General features: G+C 45.9%; 1 protein-coding gene and 2 non-coding genes across 6 annotated transcripts in view; all 3 read left to right on the top strand.

Annotated features, from left to right (window-relative positions):
* Positions 1–20,028, top strand: part of abr (ABR activator of RhoGEF and GTPase) — a 122,066-nt gene that overhangs the window by 100,322 nt on the left and 1,716 nt on the right. For all 4 annotated transcript variants that reach the window (XM_076020206.1, XM_076020202.1, XM_076020204.1 and 1 more), the window contains 6 exons: positions 17,410–17,469; positions 17,683–17,792; positions 17,910–18,049; positions 18,217–18,351; positions 18,441–18,546; positions 18,958–19,111. In XM_076020206.1, coding sequence (XP_075876321.1) covers positions 17,410–17,469; positions 17,683–17,792; positions 17,910–18,049; positions 18,217–18,351; positions 18,441–18,546; positions 18,958–19,111 — 705 coding nt within the window. The remainder of the gene's footprint in view (positions 1–17,409; positions 17,470–17,682; positions 17,793–17,909; positions 18,050–18,216; positions 18,352–18,440; positions 18,547–18,957; positions 19,112–20,028) is intronic.
* trnav-aac (transfer RNA valine (anticodon AAC)) lies at positions 13,732–13,804 on the top strand. Its single transcript has one exon. It is a non-coding gene; the product is annotated as a tRNA-Val (tRNA).
* Positions 16,955–17,027, top strand: trnav-aac (transfer RNA valine (anticodon AAC)). The gene has a single exon. It is a non-coding gene; the product is annotated as a tRNA-Val (tRNA).

Below are 20,028 nucleotides of genomic sequence, written 5' to 3'. Positions count from 1 at the left end.
TCTATCCATCTATCTATCTACCTGTTCAACCCCTATGTAGTTTGTCCTAATAGAGTTGCCGTAAGACCCCAGCCAGATCTCGTAGCCTGGACAGATTTTGTACCTACACCGGCTCTGATGTCAACATGAGGAAATTTTCCCCTGTCATCCAGCAACAACACCAGCCTGACTTTGTCCAAAGATGCCGTACCCACCTAAAAAAAATCGATTTCTTTTCTGCATTTTTTTTTAATTCTATGTACTATAAAGTTGCATAACACCTTCTTATCTAATCTCGTCCCGACTGCCGAGACCATGCATTCGCCGCGCCCGGTCCCACTAGTCGCACCACCACCACCACCCGGCCCGTGTAATCTTCCAGGTGGCTGCGTCCAGCCAGCCAGCGGTATATGCCCGGGTGTGAATAATTCAAGCAGGTCAGTAGCGTTGTCGTCCTGTGAGGCTGCACTCTCTTCATCACTGAAACTGGGTCACGCTGTTCAGTTGTAACACAGCCATGTTCCCAGTTAGGCGAATGGTGCAGCACGACAACTTCAGCCCACTGGCTTCACAACCAGATCCCGCTCAAGTGGCGTCGAGTGTTTGCGTGAGACGACCAGCCAAAAGTCCTGTCTGGTCCTAATATAGCAGCTCTCGCTTTTCTTTGTTTATTTGGCCAAATTAGACTCATAGATTACTAATAGGTTGGGGTTGTCTGCATCTGTAATTCCAGCCTCTGATCAAATATCTGGCATTATCCATTGAATCTTAATATTGGCAAATGAATGATTTGTAGTCATCAGTTCTTCTTTTTGCAGTCAACTTGTGATTTTATGGTTTCTTGATTGTTTTCAAGAGAATTTCCAAAAAGACATGTTTTGAACCACTTGTGTGGATTCCAGAAATGCTTTTATCCCCCCTACAACTCACGGAAGAGTTCTAGCTGAGCTCAGATTCTACATACAGTTTGCTTGCTTGGTGTTGATGGATCCGTTGTTATTAAAGGTTGAGTCATTCCGCTGTAATTACTCCGTTTCCATTGTTTGTCTGTTTGCTGGAGATTTCTGTTGTTCCGTGAGCTAACGCGCTGGCTCGGCGCTCCTCGCAGACAGTTTGTCATCCGTGTCGACCTTCGCCATGGATACGCGCCGACTGGCAGGCGATAATTGAGTCAAATTGAAGACGAACGACGGCAGAAATGAGAACAAATCAAGGGAGAAGAAGTAAACATTGCAATTAGCGAGAGCTCCGCTGCGTGATGACGCGATTGCCGCACAGGAGGAAAAATGTGGAGAGCAGCAGAGTGTGAGCTCACTGTCTGAGGAGGAGCTTTTTCATGGCAGAACTGCAGTGTTGCCGCTTCGCCGTTTGCTCTTGCATCAGTGCCTCGCTCCTCAGCCCTTTCCTCAGTTCCTCAGCCCTTGTTTCCCGAAGTCCCCGACCTCTTCCACTTCAGCCGGCCCACTGCAAAAAAACCAAAAGATTTACGGCGATGGAAACATCAGTAATTAAAGCTCTTTTGTGGCAGGATGAAAATAAACCTGATGCCTGTAAATAGCCGGGGCTATTCATATCTTCACATGGACAGAATGCTTTTGTTTTTCCACCCACATGCACACACACACTCCCCATCTTAACCACACCCAACAGCCCACAACACACTGGAGCTACATGCTAATCAAACCGTGTCTCCATGCCTCCCACCCCTCCTATACCCTCCCCTTTTCCCCTCCCCTCCCTCAGCCTCCATCACTTACTTTTGTTCGAGTGCTTAATAAGTGATGGAGCGGCTAATCTGAGGGCGATTCGCCCCCTAATGGCTCAGATGAAAGAGATGCAGGAATAATCTGCGGAGCACCCCGAGGCTGTGATTTCCCACCCTGCCAAGCCCCCCTCCCGCCTCTGCACCACACGCACACACACACACACACACACACACACACACACACACACACACACACACACACACACACACACACACACGCAGCCTTCAGTTTTTAACCCATTTCGCTCTCCTCCTGCCGATTCTTAAGTGAAGGAAGGCGGCAGGAAGGATGAAAGGGTCGGTGCGTCTTATTGGCCCAACGTGCCTGTTGAAATCCTTGATAGATGAGCCCTGATTGATTTATCCTCTCACCACATGGCTTGGAGCTATTGACCTGGTCGCGACGTCCAATCACAGGTTTGAGGCGTGATGGAAATGCGGCACTTTGTCATTTGGTGATGACAAAGTCAAATGAGCCTGAGGCAGCCTTCCATTTGTTTTTGTTTCCTTCTGCTCTTTTTTATGCCAAAAAAACAGCACCAAAATCTTGACTCTTGTTCATCTCTCAGTAGAATATTGTGAAATTATTAGAGCTGCAGACAGGAACACAAGTTATTGCGCACACCTTGGGAAGCTCCAGTTGAAGAGGAGACTCGTTCATTAGAGCTTACACATGGGTGTGTCACACAGCAGTTCAACCAACAAAAACATTGATAACTGTACTTTGCATCAATCTTTAAATTTTACCCTCATAGCCTTATTAAATAATTTTCCTTTATTGATTGTTGTTGGGTTTTTTTTCATTTCTAGCGAGACAAAAAAAAAGCGAGATTACTACTACATTACACTACTCAGAGATTCAGAGATAAAAAAGAATCAATAACAGTAGTTCTTTTGTTCGAGCCATAACAGCAGGAACTGATAACTACCATGTGTACCGCCACCCCCCCCCCCACCCCCTGCCCCAAAGAAACAAAACATTTTTGTGGTGAGCCTGCAGGGGGGGTGGAAGAATGTGGCTTGGAGAAATGGTAGGGCACAAAGATACACACACACACACACACACACACACACACACACACACACACACACACACACACACACACACACACAGCCACAAACACACACGCACACTCATCCATACAAAAAGTGCTCTCCAATTATGGTCGTCCAGGATAAAAGGGAGCCATTGTGAGTTTTGTGCTTGTGAAGGTCACTTCCTGAACATTTACGTGCAGATGTTGTCAGCAGCTGCGCTGTGTTCCCAGAATGCCTTGTTACACGCAAACACACTTCAACGGTTTGGCCCGTCGGCCGCGTCGGTGGCTCGCGTGTCGACGGCCATGGATGAATACGGAGCAGCTCGCTGCTCCGTATTCATGGGCGCAGCCGATTAAATTGATCATTAATTTATCTCAGGGCTCTGCTGGTGTCGCTGATTGGCGAAGGCCGGAGAATCGCACAATCGACAGAATCTCAGCGGCTGTCAGGGAGCGGCCGCGGTCCCCAGGCGGGAGACTGGAGTTGAAACCAGGACCTGGTTCCACCCGCCCATCCCCCACTCTCTTCTTCTATGGTGCTGTGGAGACGCTTTACGAGGGGCCGGGCCACCATACACATGTATAATTAAGCGGCGGCCCTGGTCCTGATGTCAGGGCAAAGGCACTCAAGGCTGAAGCATCTGCTCCCTCACCTTTTAATGGCGGGTTAGCATTGTGTTATCTCAATGTTTTTCACCCCTCATGTGGCCAGCACCCACACGAAGCCGTATTATTATACACAATCATATTATAATAAATGTAACATGACCTGTTTTCTTGCTTTTAAGTCGCTCTGTTTTTTGGGTTCATGCAAGTTCATCATGACTAATGTCTAAATGTTCCAAAGGAAATTAATGTGCTGACAAATTTATGATCTTTCTCTTATCTTTTACCCGTACCTTTTTTCTCGTAGGATTTCGTAGGAAATGTATATTGCAACTTCCTTAAATATTTTCAAAGCTCACTTTCATATCTTCTATTGACACTCCAGGATTTACGTGTTTGTTTGTTACAAATTGATATTTCACTGAGTGCCTTATAAGGTGTTAAATCTTCTGTATTCTACCAATTTTTATTATTAGACCTTTGTGTTTCATCTTGGATTCCAGTGAAACAGTCTCGCCTGATTAATTATCCACAAAAAACTCTTCAGATCTTCAGAATTTTATTAAGCCTTCTGTTTACATCGCACCACAGAGACAGTCGTGTGTTTTAGCACAGGCTTTCTTCACAAGCGGAAGAAGTAAAGAACTATCACAGGTCTGGGGAGCCAGCTGACAGGCTGATTACTGGTTGATATCATTGTTTTATAATGTTCATTCTCATTATGTGTGTCAGTCAGGCGTCAAAGAGGCACAGTTATGAAAGCAAATGTCTCTCAGGGACCGAGAGCGGACTTTATTATAGGCGTGAACAAACAAGGTATGACGGCAGCGTGTGAGTTGTATAAAATGTGGAACCCTAATGTTATGTTTTATGAGCGAACTGATGGGGCCAGGTTGTGTTGAAAAGGTCCTGCGGTGACTAAAGCGACTGGCACCACAACAGACAGGGTTGAGCACAGAGCCAGGCACTGAAAACAGCTCGAGGATTACCGCTTTTGTTAATTACTCATTCCTTTTCTTTCATGTAGTCTCCAAATCCCACCAGAACTCTTAACCTTATCTCCCTGTTGGACTCCCCGCCCCCTCTCCTCCTACTCCTCCCCTGCTGCTTGCATCTTCCCTCATTTTCTTCCTCCCGTATCTGCCAGGCTCAAGGCCCCACACACTTCCTCCCCTCGCACAGCCAATTTATCTCCACGCATTTTTATTCATGTGAGGACCTTTTGGGGAAAAATAAGGGTCTATTAGTCCGCTCGGGCACGTCGCAATCCAACAAAACAGCCAGACCAGGAGGCTCAAATTGTTTCCCTCCAATGAGATTCAGAATAACATTATACCAACAGGCCACCTCCTTCTTTCTAATTTGAATGTCACGCATGAAGTGGAAAGTGTAGCAGTGCGGGCTGGGGTCTGCGTCAGCCCATGTTATCTTAGGTTAGCATGTCTAGGTATGTATGTTGGCGCTTTTTCAGAAAGTCCTATAAATAGTTGATGAGACTAGACAGTGGAGCGCTGGGTGTGTGAATGTATAGAGCGTGTGCTTGGTCAACCAAGCGTGTGTGTGTGCTCACTCTTGGAGTTTTCTGATGCGATGTGATGTGCCGGCCTCTGGTTGAACTGCTGGTATAGACGCCTGAAAGCTGCTGCTGTACTCTGAGGAAAGGAAAGAAAAAAAGGTGTTAATGTGAGCTGAGAGGAAGAAGAGATGGGCAGAAAACATAGAGGGAGGCTGAAATGACACTGTGGTTTGTGAAACCCGCCCAATGAAACCAAATTAAGACCACTCATCTTGTCATCCTTCCAGTTCTGGACACCTTGTCTGCATGCAGCCGCTAAATGGCTGGAATATCCCCCGAATGCAGCACAGCTTCCTGTGCAGGTGTTTGATACGTGTTCCTTCAAACTCTCTCAGTTGTTTACATGACAGTGTTCTACCCAAAGTTCATATCAAATCTTGAATCAGTTGCTTGGTTATATTATCAAGTTGTTCTCACTGGTCTTTCCGACAGGGAATTTGTTATTGGGGTAAACCTGTACTTTCCCTCCAACCCAATCCATTTTATACACAGTATTTACTTTATCATCAATTACAGAAAAGCAAAGACATCCAGTCAGGAAGCAGCATGTCTTAGTAGTAGAAATAATGTCAAAAACAAATGTCAACAATTCAAGCTGAAAAGTCGCCTCCTCCCACCTAAATCTGTCTGTGAATTCCCCCGTCTCATCTTTCCCCAAAATATCTCCCGTCCTTCCAAAGTTTATTTTTTCTCTCTCTCTTTCTCCTCCTGCAATTTCCATAGCATCGTTTCCCAGACGAGCGTTCCCGGACGTGACGCGTGGCCTGCGTAGATCTTGCGGTTGCAAGCCAATGAAGTTAAAAATACTCTGTCGCGAGGGTTAGCTGAGGTCTCTCCTCCCTGCTGTTGGCCCTCTCCTCCTACATTGTGGGCCAGCCAGTTAAACATACAGTGGGACCACTCTGGGAACTATTCCTGTCTCTTTGTTATGGTGCATGGCCTCAGACCATCCCCTCCACTTTTTATTGCTACAAGCCCCAAATTATTAAATGCCATTGTGTCATTTTTCTTGATCCGGGGCCGTTACTCAACCTGACTGTACCAGGCCTCTCTTGTGGCTCTGCTGCAGCTGACTGCAAACACAAAGGACACAACCTGCCCGTCGAACCAGCGTTTCAGTAGATTGAAGAAAATGTGCAACATGCTTGGTGATTTTCTGACTCCTATTGTGAATCACTTCAGAATGACGAGACAGCCGCCCACACCTACACACAAACGCAGACTCTGAACGTAGCCCTCCGCTCGGCCCAGACGGCCTGCTTCGCCTCTCTGGAGGCTTTAAAATGCAGCGCGGCGTCTGTGACCTTTCCGCGGCACCACATTTCCCCTCTCTCACTCAGATGGGACGGCACGAGGAGGACGCAGATGCAGTGTGACAGGGCGTACACGCTCTTCCCTGCCCCTATCGATCCGTTATACACAGGCGCGTGTCGTCTCAGAGCAGCCGGCCCTGGAGTTTCCTGTGAATATGAATGGTGCTGTTCTGAGGAAACTCTGCGGAAGAGCAGTAAGAGAAATGATGCGGAATTGAGGAAGTAATAATGTGGAAGACTATTTCTTGCTCTTAGTAGTACCAGCGCTTCCTACTGCTATGTTTTACGACTACTACTTACTGGAATTACCATCACTATTGCTACTCCTTACTACTACATACTAGCAGTGCCACTATTGTTACGACTACTTGCTGTTACTAACTAATAGTAATACTTGCAGCTGCTTACTCCTACGTACCTACTTGCTACAAATATCACCATCACTACTAGTACTACTGCTTACACTACTTATTACTTGTTCCACCACTACTACTCCTACTGCTACTACTACTGCTATTTATTACTACTACTGCTTACGAATACCACAACTATTTACTACTACTACCATGACTACTTTTCCTACTTCTACCACTATTTTTGTACTTACTACATTCATATATGTAGTAAGCGGTCTCCATCGTCACAACTCTCAATGTGTTGTTTGCTGGTGAGTGCACTAATAGTACTAGTACTCTGCAGTGTCACCCACGGTTGCGTACTTGAGCACTCTTGAAAGGGTAAGAGATTTGGAGCGTGTGCAGTCTCAGTTACTAGGGAAGTAAAGGGACGTAACAGCAAAGCCTTTTCTTGAGTCAGCTGGGTTGATCTTGTGTTCTGTTGGTGCAATCAAATGTTTTGCACTTTCACTGTGTCACATTCCTGTCTTTGCTCACATCCTGAGTGCGCCGACCAGCCCTGGGAAAGGTTGACAAGGGGTCAACGCACTGCACTGCGCTGCACAAAACCCAGCGTTCAGCACTGCCTCCCTCCCTCCTTCATCCATCCATCCATCCATCCATCCATCCCTCCCTCTCCTCCTCCTCCTCTCTTTGGAGGTGTGTCCATCAACATCTGGAGGAGCCGGGCTGCTCACTACAGCCGCTCATTCACTCCCCAGATCTCCTCCCCCTTCTCTCTCTCCCTCTCTCTCTCGCCCTTGCTCGCTCGCTCCTCTCTCTCTCTCCCTGTGTAGTGCTCTGAGCCTGTGTTTGCTGTAGTGGAAGTCAGATTGCGCCGTGAGAGGGAGATGTTGGCAGCTGACTGTGGAGTGAGCTCAGGCGGAGAGAAGACACCGATGTGGAATTATCTGCAGGCTTTATCAAGGAGACCATGGCAGCATCGCCTTCTCACCGCTGTCACTTTTTCCTTTGTCTTTTGAAGTGAAGATCTGACTTTAGGACAACCTGGGGGACACGTCTTTCCGTCTTCCTCATCGCCGGTGGAATCTTATAGCAGTCATTTTTTTCTCAGCATCTGGTCAGGCGATTAGACGGAGGTTACCTGGGGATCAGAACTCCCTCATCGTCTCCTTCCGCCTTCCGCCTCCTCTCCTCCTCCTCCGCTACCTCCTGGTAGTAAGCGTTGCACTGAACAGAGAGGCTTTTAAAGACGGCGTTTGGGATGACGGAGATCCTGGTGTCGGATGTGAACCTGAACTCAGTGTGCGAGCGTCTGGAGCAGCACTGCTGCGTGGACCAGAACCAGCACAATTTGTCCAGCCAGCCGCAGACCCCCGTGCTGAAGAGGCACAGCAACACCGGGGCCAAGCTGTGGGGCCGCGTGCGCAGCAAGCTGCTCAGACAAAAGGTCTCTCGGCTGACATATGCACACACACACGCACACATGTCACGCACACACGGCCAGTGTTTCCTCTCTTTTTTATCATTTGCACTCTTCCTATTCATCAGTCTGTCGCTTCCATCTGTTTGCCCTGCGCCTCTCCCTGTGTGTGTGCGTGTCCGTGCGCTCCCTCTCACCGGGTGTCTTCCTTCACACACTATTGTTCTCAGCTGACGGCTCTATTGACTGCAAAAGAGGCGGTGATGTAGAGCAAAATGAAAAGTTGTTTAGAGCTTGACCTGCCCTGACGCCTGTCCTGGCAAAGGCAAAAGCAGCTTTTGTCTTGTGATATTCGCAGATACTGGGATCTGGTGCTTACTGTCCCTAATCAAATGCTCACTACGAGCCGCTAACAAAAGCAGTGAGCAGAGTGAATGTGAATGTAAAGTCAGACTCATTTTCTCTAAGTCCTGAATAGATCAGCTTCATCACTTCAGAATTTACCTCTCTGATGGATGAGAAAAAATGATTGATGTATGAATGAAATGAAGATTTTAGCTGTTCTCTTACCCTGTATTTCCTGCACATTGACAGTTATTTTCTCCTCCTTGTTTATTTTTTAGGTCGTAATCAGGAGTGTATGAGTTTGAACAGAGCAGCTTTCGTGGTATCTTTAGATTTACAACATTAGAATAGCTCCCTCTGCTGGTTATGTAAGGCATCGTACTTCCTCCACTTGCCTGATTGAATATCTGGCAGTTTAGCACATCTTCTTCTGCTAACGCATTATATGGTTAAAAATTGAGTCTATAATGCTGATCTTGTGTGCATGAATTTTTCAACAAACAAAATTAGTATTGCAAAAAAATTGGTCTTGGTTACTTCATAAAAAATAAAAAAAAAAATACAGTTTTTTTGAATGAGGCCATTCATCATGAGGTTACTTTTTATTGGTTACATATTATATTAAATATTGAGACCAGATTTGAGGAAGAGAAGGTGGTTCATGTGTATATTTCAGAGCAGTGTTACTGATGCAAGGTGCTGCATGGCTTGGAAGACATGAGAACTTGCTAATTAAACAAAGCAGGACAGGCTGGAGTACAGAGTTATACTGGTGCAAACAGACTAATGTGCGACTCTGTCTTCAGCTAAGTCAGTTTAACCTCAACATGGATGGAAAATGTTGCAATCGCAAAGTGTGCTATTATTGGACTGCCGCTCTTCCACTCCGTCCTCTCCTTTGTTGTTATTCGGTCTCAACCTTGGGGTTTGGGACTGAATGACCCTTGTGTGTGTGTGTGTGTGTTTTTGGGGATGTGTTACCCCGAGCAGGGTGTGTCTGGCATTGCACAGTTAAAGTGCAGGTTTGTGGACTGTGACTCACTCGTGGGAGAAGGAGAAAGCCTCCTTGTTTCTCACTTCCCCTCCTCCTCCTCCATCTCCTCCTGCTCCTGCTCCTGCTCCTCTGGACGATTTTTGTATATCTAGAAAGGAACGAAGATCTGCGACCACAGTTCTGCACAGGCAGCTAAAATGATGACTCATGTTTTTTTGTTTTTTTGTTTTTTTTACTTTCACTGTGCAGCAGCGCATTGTCTTTGTCCTCCCGGCCAGTGCACGACTTGCATTGTAAGCTGTAATTTGTGTGCATGTTAAACAGGTTCAGGGCGAAGATTGTAAAGTCCTGACCTTTGCTTCAGTGATTTCCATTATTCAACACAGGCCGGAGGATGGCTGACCACCATGCAGAGTTATGCAGAGTGGGATGAAGCAGGGATTACGGAGTAAACCCGAACTTAACCGCGCTGACCTTTTGTGGTCGATTCTCCTCCTGAGGAGCAATGTGGTGTCTGTGTTTCATTACAGTGCAAATTAATTTTCTAGCCAAATCCATATTTTGTTTGTTCATTTGTTGAGCCATAGTCGGCAGGTGTTCCGGGTAAACTGAGGTTTCTCCCGTTCATTTGTGGTAGATGATGGATGATAAGAGGTCAGGGGGGAACATGTTGCATTAGCCACCATCATCAACATCATCATCATCATCATCTGTGTGCAGTTTGGGAGCTGGCCTGGACAAATCTGATAAAAGTTCTCTATTAGTAGATCATTAAGCCATTGATCTACCAGTAAATGGATGTGTATGTATTTTAAATCAAGTCCGATAAAATCACTGGAGTTAGATGAAGTCACTAGAAACTTAAACCCTGTGTTTACATTCACTATAATAAGCAGGGATGTTTTCTGGAGCAGTAAAGTCTTGTTTGTTTTTAAACATTCAACACTTGAATCTCCTCATGCAGATATTCATGGTTTCCTAAGGTCCTTTTTACTGGAATCCACCCCAAAATGTAATATGAGTCTATCCCAAAACTATAAACCATGATAATTTCCTACCTATTGCTGGATGCTCATTAGGAAGAAGAGCCAGCATTCTCCAATGATGACTGAGGAGGGCAGCCAAAGCAGACTTATTAATATTGCTGTGTGTGCGACGCACGCCTGTGGCATGCATCATATTATTTAAAGGGTGCTGGGGATTGGAAACCCACTGGGGAAATTGTAGCCCACCCCTCAACCTAAAGTGGCAGCTAATTAAGACATGCAGTGATGAGACGGGAGGCTGGCCGGGAACACTAATTGGACTAGAAGCAGACATAATGTATGGTTTGCATCCCGGCAGCAGAACAAATGATGATTAAGCCGCTCGTCGCCCGTGACTCTGGGCGTTCCCCATTGTATGTTAAACATGATTTTGGCCGACGACCTGCCTCGGGTGGCAGCTTGTGGTTTTATTTTCTTTTGCTGACTTACTGCCGGCTTAGCGGGGAGAACAATGGAGCGGTCGCGTGGGCTTAACTGCGGGAGCGAGTCCCGTCCGACCATTATCATCCGCCCTCCGCCAGAGCTGCATTTTAGCTCCGCGCTTGGAAATTACACTCTTCCATTTTGGCAGGTTGATTAGTGCAGATGAGATATTACGGTTTCATCCCTCCTACGTGCCTAAAATGCCAGTCTGTCCCCTAATGGCCTTTTATATAGGCCACATAAATCTCCGTCTGTCCCCGCCGCAGGGCACAGCCCTGATATTGGCCCCAATCCATCCCCCCAGCGTGCACGATCTGCAATTGGTTAATGAGCTCCAGGAGGGGAGCGGCAGGTCAGCGAGGCGTTCTCAGGTTGATGAGTCCACTTGTCTGTGGTCACCCTGGAAAGGCCAAACACTGCCTGGTTTTCAATTCCCACAGGGTGGCGACCAGATATTAATCATGTATTTAGTTAGTAGTAGGAGGTTGTGGCCCTCTGGTCCAATATTAGGCTGTAATTATATAATCTACTATTGTTTATTCACCACCATAGCATGACATCAACAAAGGCAAAGACTAAACAAAGTTTCGTTTTTTATTCGTTATTTTTTTTTTAAACAAATTCTTGTTAACAAAAAAAAAGAAAAAAAAAGGAGTTTTCTTCTCTCTCAGCTTAAATTTACCAGACTGATACGGGAACCTATTTTTTCATTCAGTGCGTGTGAGCCCCTCCAACTTACTAACATGCACCCTGAGCAAGTTTGAGCGTTACATCAGCGCTGAAGTCAAGTGGCCTCTTGTCATCTGGCACTCGCCTCGGCACTGACGCCTCGTTCCTGTTACACTGGCAAGTAAACACAATGAGCGGTGATGTATTTGAGTGAACTCGCAGACCCGCAGTGTCCTGTCGCTGAGGTACAGGCCTCACAAAGAAAACAGCATGGGTCGTCTCAGGAAAGAGGAGGATCCAGGTGACGCGTGTGAGTGCGGTGTTGCAATAGATTAAAGGTTTCATGTGAGTCCCTTTACCAACAGCAGTATGTGTCTCTAGTCACTGAAGGAACTCGCCAGGCATGAGCAGTGTGGAGCCTTTCCAGAGAGCACATGCAATAGAGAGAACAGATCTGGAAATTAGATCCTTATGATGTCACTGGGGCACCAATGCTCTTGCCTATGGAAGTGACAACACCTCCATGCAGGTGATACAGGCATGCAGCCACTTCATTTTTAGTCCCTTTTCACAAGGTAGAATGGAGCAGCAGTTGTAGGTGGAAGAGAAAACCAGGCCTTTCTAAGGAGGCTGTCAACAGAGGGCTAAAGATGCTGTTTTCTTTAAATCTCTTCACATTGGACAGTTATTCATGCATGCTGCTCCGCTGAAGTCCAGTATGAAACATAATAGCTAATATAGTGGTGATGTTATGGGAATAAATTACTTTAAGTGTTACATGAAATTGTAGATAATGCTTATCAACGAAACAAACTGGATATTTTATTTGTGTTCTCCGTGACTTCTATTAAAAGTAAAGTTACAGAATAGAATTACCACAAAAATTGTATTAATTGTATTAATTGCATGATTTCAAACCTTAAGTTGACACCAAACATCTTGAAAATGGAGCGCTGCTTCCAGAAACCACACTAAAAGTGATGATTAAGTAAATGATGTGTTTTTGTTCAACTCTAATTCCAAGTCCAAGTCTGCTGAGGGATTCTTCCTCTGCTGATCTTGTTCCCGTGCAGGATAACTCATCATTGTGGGGACACAGGCTGCAAGCTGCTGGCTGCAGGCAGCAGGCAGGGTCAGGTCGTGTTGCGTAACCGCCGTGCGCGTCCATGCGTCTCTGTTTACAGGCTGCCGTCAGAGAATCACCACTCACAGCGCCTGCGGAGACGCGGCGCTGCTCCGCAAATCACAGCCCTGCACTGGCACCGGGCCCTCGCCCATTGGCCCACGCTCTGGAGTTAGGGAAGACAGCGACATGGCAACCGAGCCAAAGACCTCACATGGCCACGGTGACATCAGCTGCTGTCGAGAGGAGAGGCCTCGCTGTCGCCGCCGCACGTTATAAACATTGTGCTTATGTGGCTAATTTGTCTAAAAATAGCCGCGCTGTGTGTACTCTTTGAAGCAAATATACCGCAACTCCATGCGTTAGCTGGCGGGGGTGAGGGGCAGGCAGAAGCGCCAACAGTTCCTGTAATCCTGCTTAAAAGCAAAGAGCCGTGCACTTTTTATCCACACTCTAATTAAAGGAATAATAATAATTAAAAAAAAATCTTTCTGCAGCTAGATGAATATTTAATCAGCCAGAGAGCGACAAAACACAGGAGAAATTAAAGCGCAAGTTCATTACTTCAGCGTGTCAAAGATCAAGATGTGTTTTGAACGCCGTCGCCGGAGCGCAAATTAACTCTCCAGCGCGGCAAGAATGGGCTTATTAAGTGTGGCAGGATTTAATTATTAAAGGCTTTAAGGATCCTTTCAACAGTAGGACGGTTCGCTGTTTAAGAATACATTTATTGCTTCTGTTGGTGTTGGATGGTCAGAAGCTCACTGGGCCTCAACTTCAACCATTTATTTGCCTGACTGCTTCAATCCAGTGATTTCCATGAGAAATTCAGCCCCAGGATACGTGACATCACTGCTTTTATTCTGCAGTGGTGCAGTTGTGCAGCAGTTTTCTGCTGCTTCTCTTGTGTTTTGTCCAGAAAGTAAACATCTCCGCAGGGTCACAGACCGCTGACCGTCCTGCTGCGTCGCTCTGTTGCTGTCAGTCAGTCTCTCACAGGCCTGAGATGACAGCAGCTGGTGTCACCAGGAGGGATTATCTTTATCTTGTGAGGGGAGGGCTGTGGGTACTCAGTTCCCGTAGTGTAGTGGTTATCACGTTCGCCTAACACGCGAAAGGTCCTCGGTTCGAAACCGGGCGGGAACAGGAATCCTTTTTTTTTCTTAGCTGTTTTCTTATTTAGAAAAGAGGAGGTTTTTGGAGATTGATTGACGTCTAGAAGTTGTTGGTGAGAGTGAGTAAACATGAAGGTGAAGTTCTTTGTTAAACACAGTATAAATGTTTAATGTCTTGACTGGTCACTGGTTAACCTGATGTGCCAGGCTAGTAGCATTTCCCAAAGAAAGAAGTCATTTCAAAATGTACCACCTTCCAATGTAAATGTGGAAGGTAATTGGAAAAAGCTCTCAATGAATCAAACTCAAAGTTGACCAGTGGTGGTGCCAAAGGTCGACACAGATCTAGCGACGGCATCTTTTCCTTCGAGAATGTTTCCTTCGTTATTTAGGCTGAAAATGCCATCAACTCCTGACAATGCTGCTGCCACGACGAGCTAATCTAATCAGCAGCATAGGCATTCATTCATTCATTCATTCATTCATTTACATCTGATCTATATGGTCAGTAGCCCCTACCTGCTTCTGTCATAATTTGTAGGATGCTGTTTTATTCCTCAATAATATTTAGGCTTTTAGCTTTTACTTTGATAGAGTGATTTTTTTTTCTCTCTTTTTTGATTTCTGTTGCTTGGAAACTTTTGATCGGACTGCAAAAGTGGCCAATCAATTAATCAACCTGATTCTAAATTTTTGACACAATTTCTGGCCCAAAATCTGGGCAACAGTGCTGCATCGCTAGGTTGAAGCCACTGCTAATGTGTTAGTGGCAAGAGGCCTTTGACTTGTTTCAACTAATTGTATTGGATTTCTCCCATTGGATTTGTAGTATTTGGTCTCATGTATTTTTCCTGCCGTCTGTTGAGGAGACAACGTGGCATTCAACCTTGTGACTTATATGCTTTGTTGAGATTCAGTGCATCAGCTCAGGCTGAGGGAACTTTCCATGTCTTTTGCCTGCAATGTTTTCTCCAGCGTTCTGCTGGATGGACAGAACGTGCGATCCAATTTGCTGACTCCGTTCGTCGTTCTTTATGCGACTCTCATGCAACCTTTTTCTATATTTGAGGGGGAAAAAAGTTGTGACAGCTGGAATGCATATTAATCATGAAGAACAGCCAGTTTTCTGGATTGAGGAACTGCGCTTTGCTCTTCTGGCCTCTCTTCAGTCGTGCTTCCCTGGAGGACTTTCATGGTGCTGCAAAGAACGCTTTGCCACTGGAGCGAAGTGATCCTAATCACAACCATGTCAGCCGGAGGATGTGTGAGGATGTTCAACTTTCTGACATTTCTCTCCTGGACGGGAACATTAATGCACTCGTGCTCGAAATCCCCTTTAAACATCCTTCCCAACGGACGTTGGTCATTAAACTTTTTCTTCTTCCTCAACTGGAATGTGACTCGACTAAAGCTGCGCTAAACTCGTCTGTAGCGCCTTGAAAGGGCTTCAAATACAGTACAACATCTCTTTTTTCCATCTACGTGCCTTAAGAACTATCCTGTCATACCAGTGCATCAGTTCAGCCTGATGAAAGTTTTTGTTTCTTTACATTTGTTTTTCATTTCCAGATGTAAGCAGCAGTACTTTGGCTACTTTCGATCCCTCTTCCTGTCACTCTGGGTTAAACCCTCAGTCCCTCATTGCTTTGTTTGGATGAAGCGGCGAGCGCGTCTCCGTCTATCCGTTTCTGAGAAAGCTTTTGTTTTTCCTGCCATGCAGCGTCTCTCTCCTAACTCTCAGATTAATACTAGGCATAAACTAAATTGTCCCGAGCTGCTGTCGTGCCTGCCACTCCTGCCAAACTGTTTGTCATCATCCATTTAAGCCAACTCTTTATCCAGAGGGATGGAAGGAAAGTGAGGAAAATTAGTTCTCCGTTTCTTTTTTTTTGGAGTGATGGAGGATAGCTGAGGGCCCAGTGCTGAGTGGGGTCAGCGAGTGTAGCTGCTGGCCGTTAAAAGAATTCTCTGTTTTTACAGCCCTGTTGCTCTGCATTCATTTTTAATCAGCATTTTGAAAGGGAGCAGCGGGTAACAAGGGAGGAAATACTTAAGGAGAACATTTTTTTTTTCTCTCTCTCTCTCTCTCTCTCTCTCTCTCTCTCTCTCTCTCTCTCTCTCTCTCTCTCTCACTCAGTGAGTCTACTTCATTGGGTTTGATGGGGGCATCAGTCTTGGCTCTTTGCCAGCTTCTCTTCGTGGCATCGACCTCTTTTTTCAAAGGCAAGTCGCGCCACTTTAACCTGCCCTGGTGTTAAACCGACACCTCCCGCTGGGGCAAAGCAGGCTTTAATGATGACAGGAAGCCACGGGACTCCTGCCAAATGGCCTTTTTACGAACTAATGTAATTTTGCTCGCCGGGAACTTTTAATGGGCTCGGCCGAACGCTGACAATGAGAGAAGTGTGCTGCCCTTGCGCTCGCTCGCGCGGCCGCCGCGAGAGCAACCACGTGGGGTCGTAATGACTTAAGTGTGGGTGAGCGGAATGTAAAGCAGGACATTAGCTGCCGGGGTCCTCGCACAGACTTTTAGTACAAAATTATCCCGTCCATCACTTTTCGCCAGCCACCATCGGACCAGGACCCCAGACTCCAGTATGGCGGCTGCTTCCTTTCAATGTAGTTGCTCACCCAGCGCGTACATCCTAAAAGCCAATCAGAATTAGCCGAGACACAGCAGCAGCAGCAGCAGCAAATATACTCCTTTCTGGTGATTTTCTGGCCTTTATATTTATTTTTTTTGTAAGACTAAAAACATGGCTGATAAATCTGCAATAGAAAGATTTACTATAAATTGTGTATCAGGTCACAGTGGTCCTGTCAGCTGTTTTAGAGGTGTTTATTTTTTTTATATTGCGGTCTATGAGGAAAACACTTTTAGGGCCCATGGGATCTTTTTTTCCTGCAGTACCTTGAGTGGCCACTGGGAGAAAAAAATATTGCGAGTCTGGTATCCAGTTCTTAAAATACATCCATGAGACTTTTATAACATAATTATCCCGTTCATCACACGCAGGAGTGCGTGCTCTTGACTAACCCAGTGTGTTTTTTAAAAGCTGTAAATGGCTTTTTTTTTATATATGTTAGTTTTGTTTCGCGGCCCTGGAAAGGATTTCCCGACGCAGCCCTTCAGAGTTGCATGTGTTGGTCGTGAGAGCAGCGGGGGGTCACGGCTTCGTCTGTTCCCGTAGTGTAGTGGTTATCACGTTCGCCTAACACACGAAAGGTCCTCAGTTCGAAACTGGGCGGGAACAAGAACAAGAGCTTTTGTTTTATGTCAGAACTTCTAAAACATAACCTTTGTCCAATCGTTTGAAAGAGAATTTTCCCCATATGCTAATGCTGAACTGTATTTGAATTTTTTTCTTATTACAATCAATTAAACTTTGTTTTCATGAGGAAAGACTGTTAAAGACTGTTATTCAGGTATAACAGTCTTTAAAGGTAAAAGACTGTTATTCAGGTATACAGGTTTTTAGAGAGTTGGTTATCCTGACTTGTTTCTCGCAGAAGTGTGTCATCCTCCACTGTGCGCTGCCCCAAATGTCATGTCTCTTCATGTACCCTTATTTGGTTGTAGACTGTAACAATCTTATCAGCCACTGAATGTGCTTCTGTCTCTGTTGTGTCTTTCAGCTGGACCCTCAGACGGTGCAGTCCAAGAACTGGCACATGGACGTCATAGAGATGAACGGGGTAAGCAGGCCAACCAAAGCAGTAACTTAAAAAGACCTGAGGCCATGATGAGGCCATGGTACAGCGTGTACGCTAATGTAATGAGTTCAGATATTTAACACGGACAAATTAAACTGAAGTTAAATTGAACTGAAGAGTCAATTAAGAGTCTCAGATTTTTTCACCTTGTGGCTTTTTAAAGGAATCCAGCTGAATTAGTTTGCTCCTTTCCAGATCAAAGTGGAGTTCTCCATGAAGTTCACCAGTCGGGACCTCAGCTTGAAGAGGACGCCGTCCAAAAAGCAGAGCGGGGTGTTTGGAGTCAAAATCAACGTGGTGACAAAGTGCGTGTACAGTCGCTGCCTCTCCCCTCTGAGAGTTCAGCAGCCACAAAATACTAAAGACTATGTCACACACTTGTGTTGTCTGGAAATAAATGCTACTTCATGTCATATCTGCAGGCGCGAGCGCTCCAAGGTGCCTTACATTGTCCGCCAGTGCATTGAGGAAGTGGAGAAGAGGGGGATCGATGAAGTGGGAATCTACAGGATCTCAGGGGTGGCCACTGACATTCAGGCCCTCAAATCAGTATTTGACACAAGTAAGAATCCACTTGTTGCCTCCCAGTCTATCCTAATGGAGACACTCCAACAGAAAACACCTGGCAGGCCCCAAATCTCATGTGATTATAATGGAAACAGTTTGACAGATATAGTGTGTTCTGAATCGTCTGCGAATCGTCTGTGAAACCGTCTGTCTCACCTGCAGACACCAAAGACATCCTGGTAATGCTGAGCGACATGGACATCAACGCCATCGCGGGAACACTGAAGCTGTATTTCAGGGAGCTGCCGGAGCCTCTGCTGACCGACCGCCTCTACCCCGCCTTCATGGAGGGCATCGGTGAGAAAAATGTTTGCTGTGCTTGATGAGAGACACTAAGGCTGAGCTCCTAAAGTCGGTCTCACACGCATTCTCTCTGTCCTCTGCAGCACTCTCAGACCCGGCAGCCAAGGAGAACTGCATGATGCACCTCCTGCGCTCACTGCCCGACCCAAACCTCATGACCTTCCTCACTCTGCTGGAGCACCTCAAACGGTATTCAATCACAGCATCACATTAAAAGATGAAGAAATCCTGGGGAATGATTGGAATAATTTTGACATCATGTGCCTCAGCCTGCAGTTTGTGTGTTCCTAGTATTCCATCATTACCCATCTAATTCATGAATGAATTAGATGCTGCTGTTGAATTTGCTGTTACACATTGAAAGTATTTTTGACACTATGACTGCTTTGTTCAGCGTCTTTACTCATTCGTCACTGTTTCTTTTCTCATCTGAGATTCAACTCTATTGGGAGACAACAAATCAATGACACTGCATAATTTTTTTTTTTTATATCCTCCTCAACATTTCCAGCTTACACACAGTATTTGGGCTCATATTTATAGAGCTGGAAGCCCCCTGTCTGTTTTCACTGGGTGCTCACCGTGCCTTTCTTCCCGCAGGGTGGCCGAGAAGGAGCCCGTCAACAAGATGTCCCTCCACAACCTGGCCACCGTGTTTGGCCCCACCCTGCTCAGGCCCTCCGAGTCAGAGAGCACCAAGGGGCAGCACATCACCTCCGCCTCCGACATCTGGTCACATGACGTCATGGCACAGGTAACCGCCATAGTTCAGTGCCCTTTTAACGATAGCGCAGCAATAAAATAGAGAGGGGTTTTGCGCGTATCTCTCATCGGTGCCTGCGCCGCCTTTCCATATGACTTTCGCTCAGACGTCACTGAAGGTGCCCCGTGTCACTGCAATCCCAGCTGCATTCAGGCCTGAGGCCATCCATCCATTCAAGGGAGAGTGAACAACACCAACAACCGCAGTGTATCACCATGAATAGGGCGTCACGCACATGCGGGCGGATTCAGTTGTATCACTAAAATGATAAGTTGTGACTGTTGATGAATTCAAGACTGGCAAAGCTTTCTTGCCACAACATCAGGGGCAAAGAGGTGGACGGCAACTCATTGTAATTAATAAAGTGTGTTAACTGGAGGTTAAGCATAACACTCAGTGAATCCGGTTATCAATCAGAGCATCCCCCCCACCCCCAGCAGATACAAGCAACGAACAGGCAATCAAATTAAACACATCAGCCCATTGAGTGACAGTTAAGGGAGATTTGCTGGAGGACATTTGACTAAATCACTTTTTTTTTTTTTTAAAAAAAAAAAAAAGAAAAAGAAAAACTACCTCAAGCTGCAGGGAGCTATTGTTTAAAATCCCCATATTCTAAGTTATGCAAATCTTTGTTTCATCCTGGACTCCCCAAGGAAACAGCTCTATGAAATTAATTATCAAGAAAAACACTCTCTACCTTCTACAGAAACAAGGCAGTGCTGATTGCAGTGTTGTCACTAGCCTAAGAATGTTTGCACTGCCCCTTGTGACATCACAGAGGGGTTCCGGACATTTGTTTTTGTGCACGCTCTCTGACAATCGGATCAAATAAAAGAAATAGATGACAGACTCAAAACCGATAACATTGGGATTTTTAATGTGTCAGTTGATGACTGCGTGAATTG

This window comes from Nelusetta ayraudi, unplaced genomic scaffold (assembly GCF_046127955.1).
Source record: "Nelusetta ayraudi isolate G7.1 ecotype Tasmania unplaced genomic scaffold, CSIRO-AGI_Nayr_v1 ptg000011l, whole genome shotgun sequence".
NCBI lineage: Eukaryota > Metazoa > Chordata > Actinopteri > Tetraodontiformes > Monacanthidae > Nelusetta > Nelusetta ayraudi.
The sequence above is the reverse complement of the archived record's forward strand: the minus strand, read 5'-3'. Positions and strand labels throughout refer to the sequence as shown.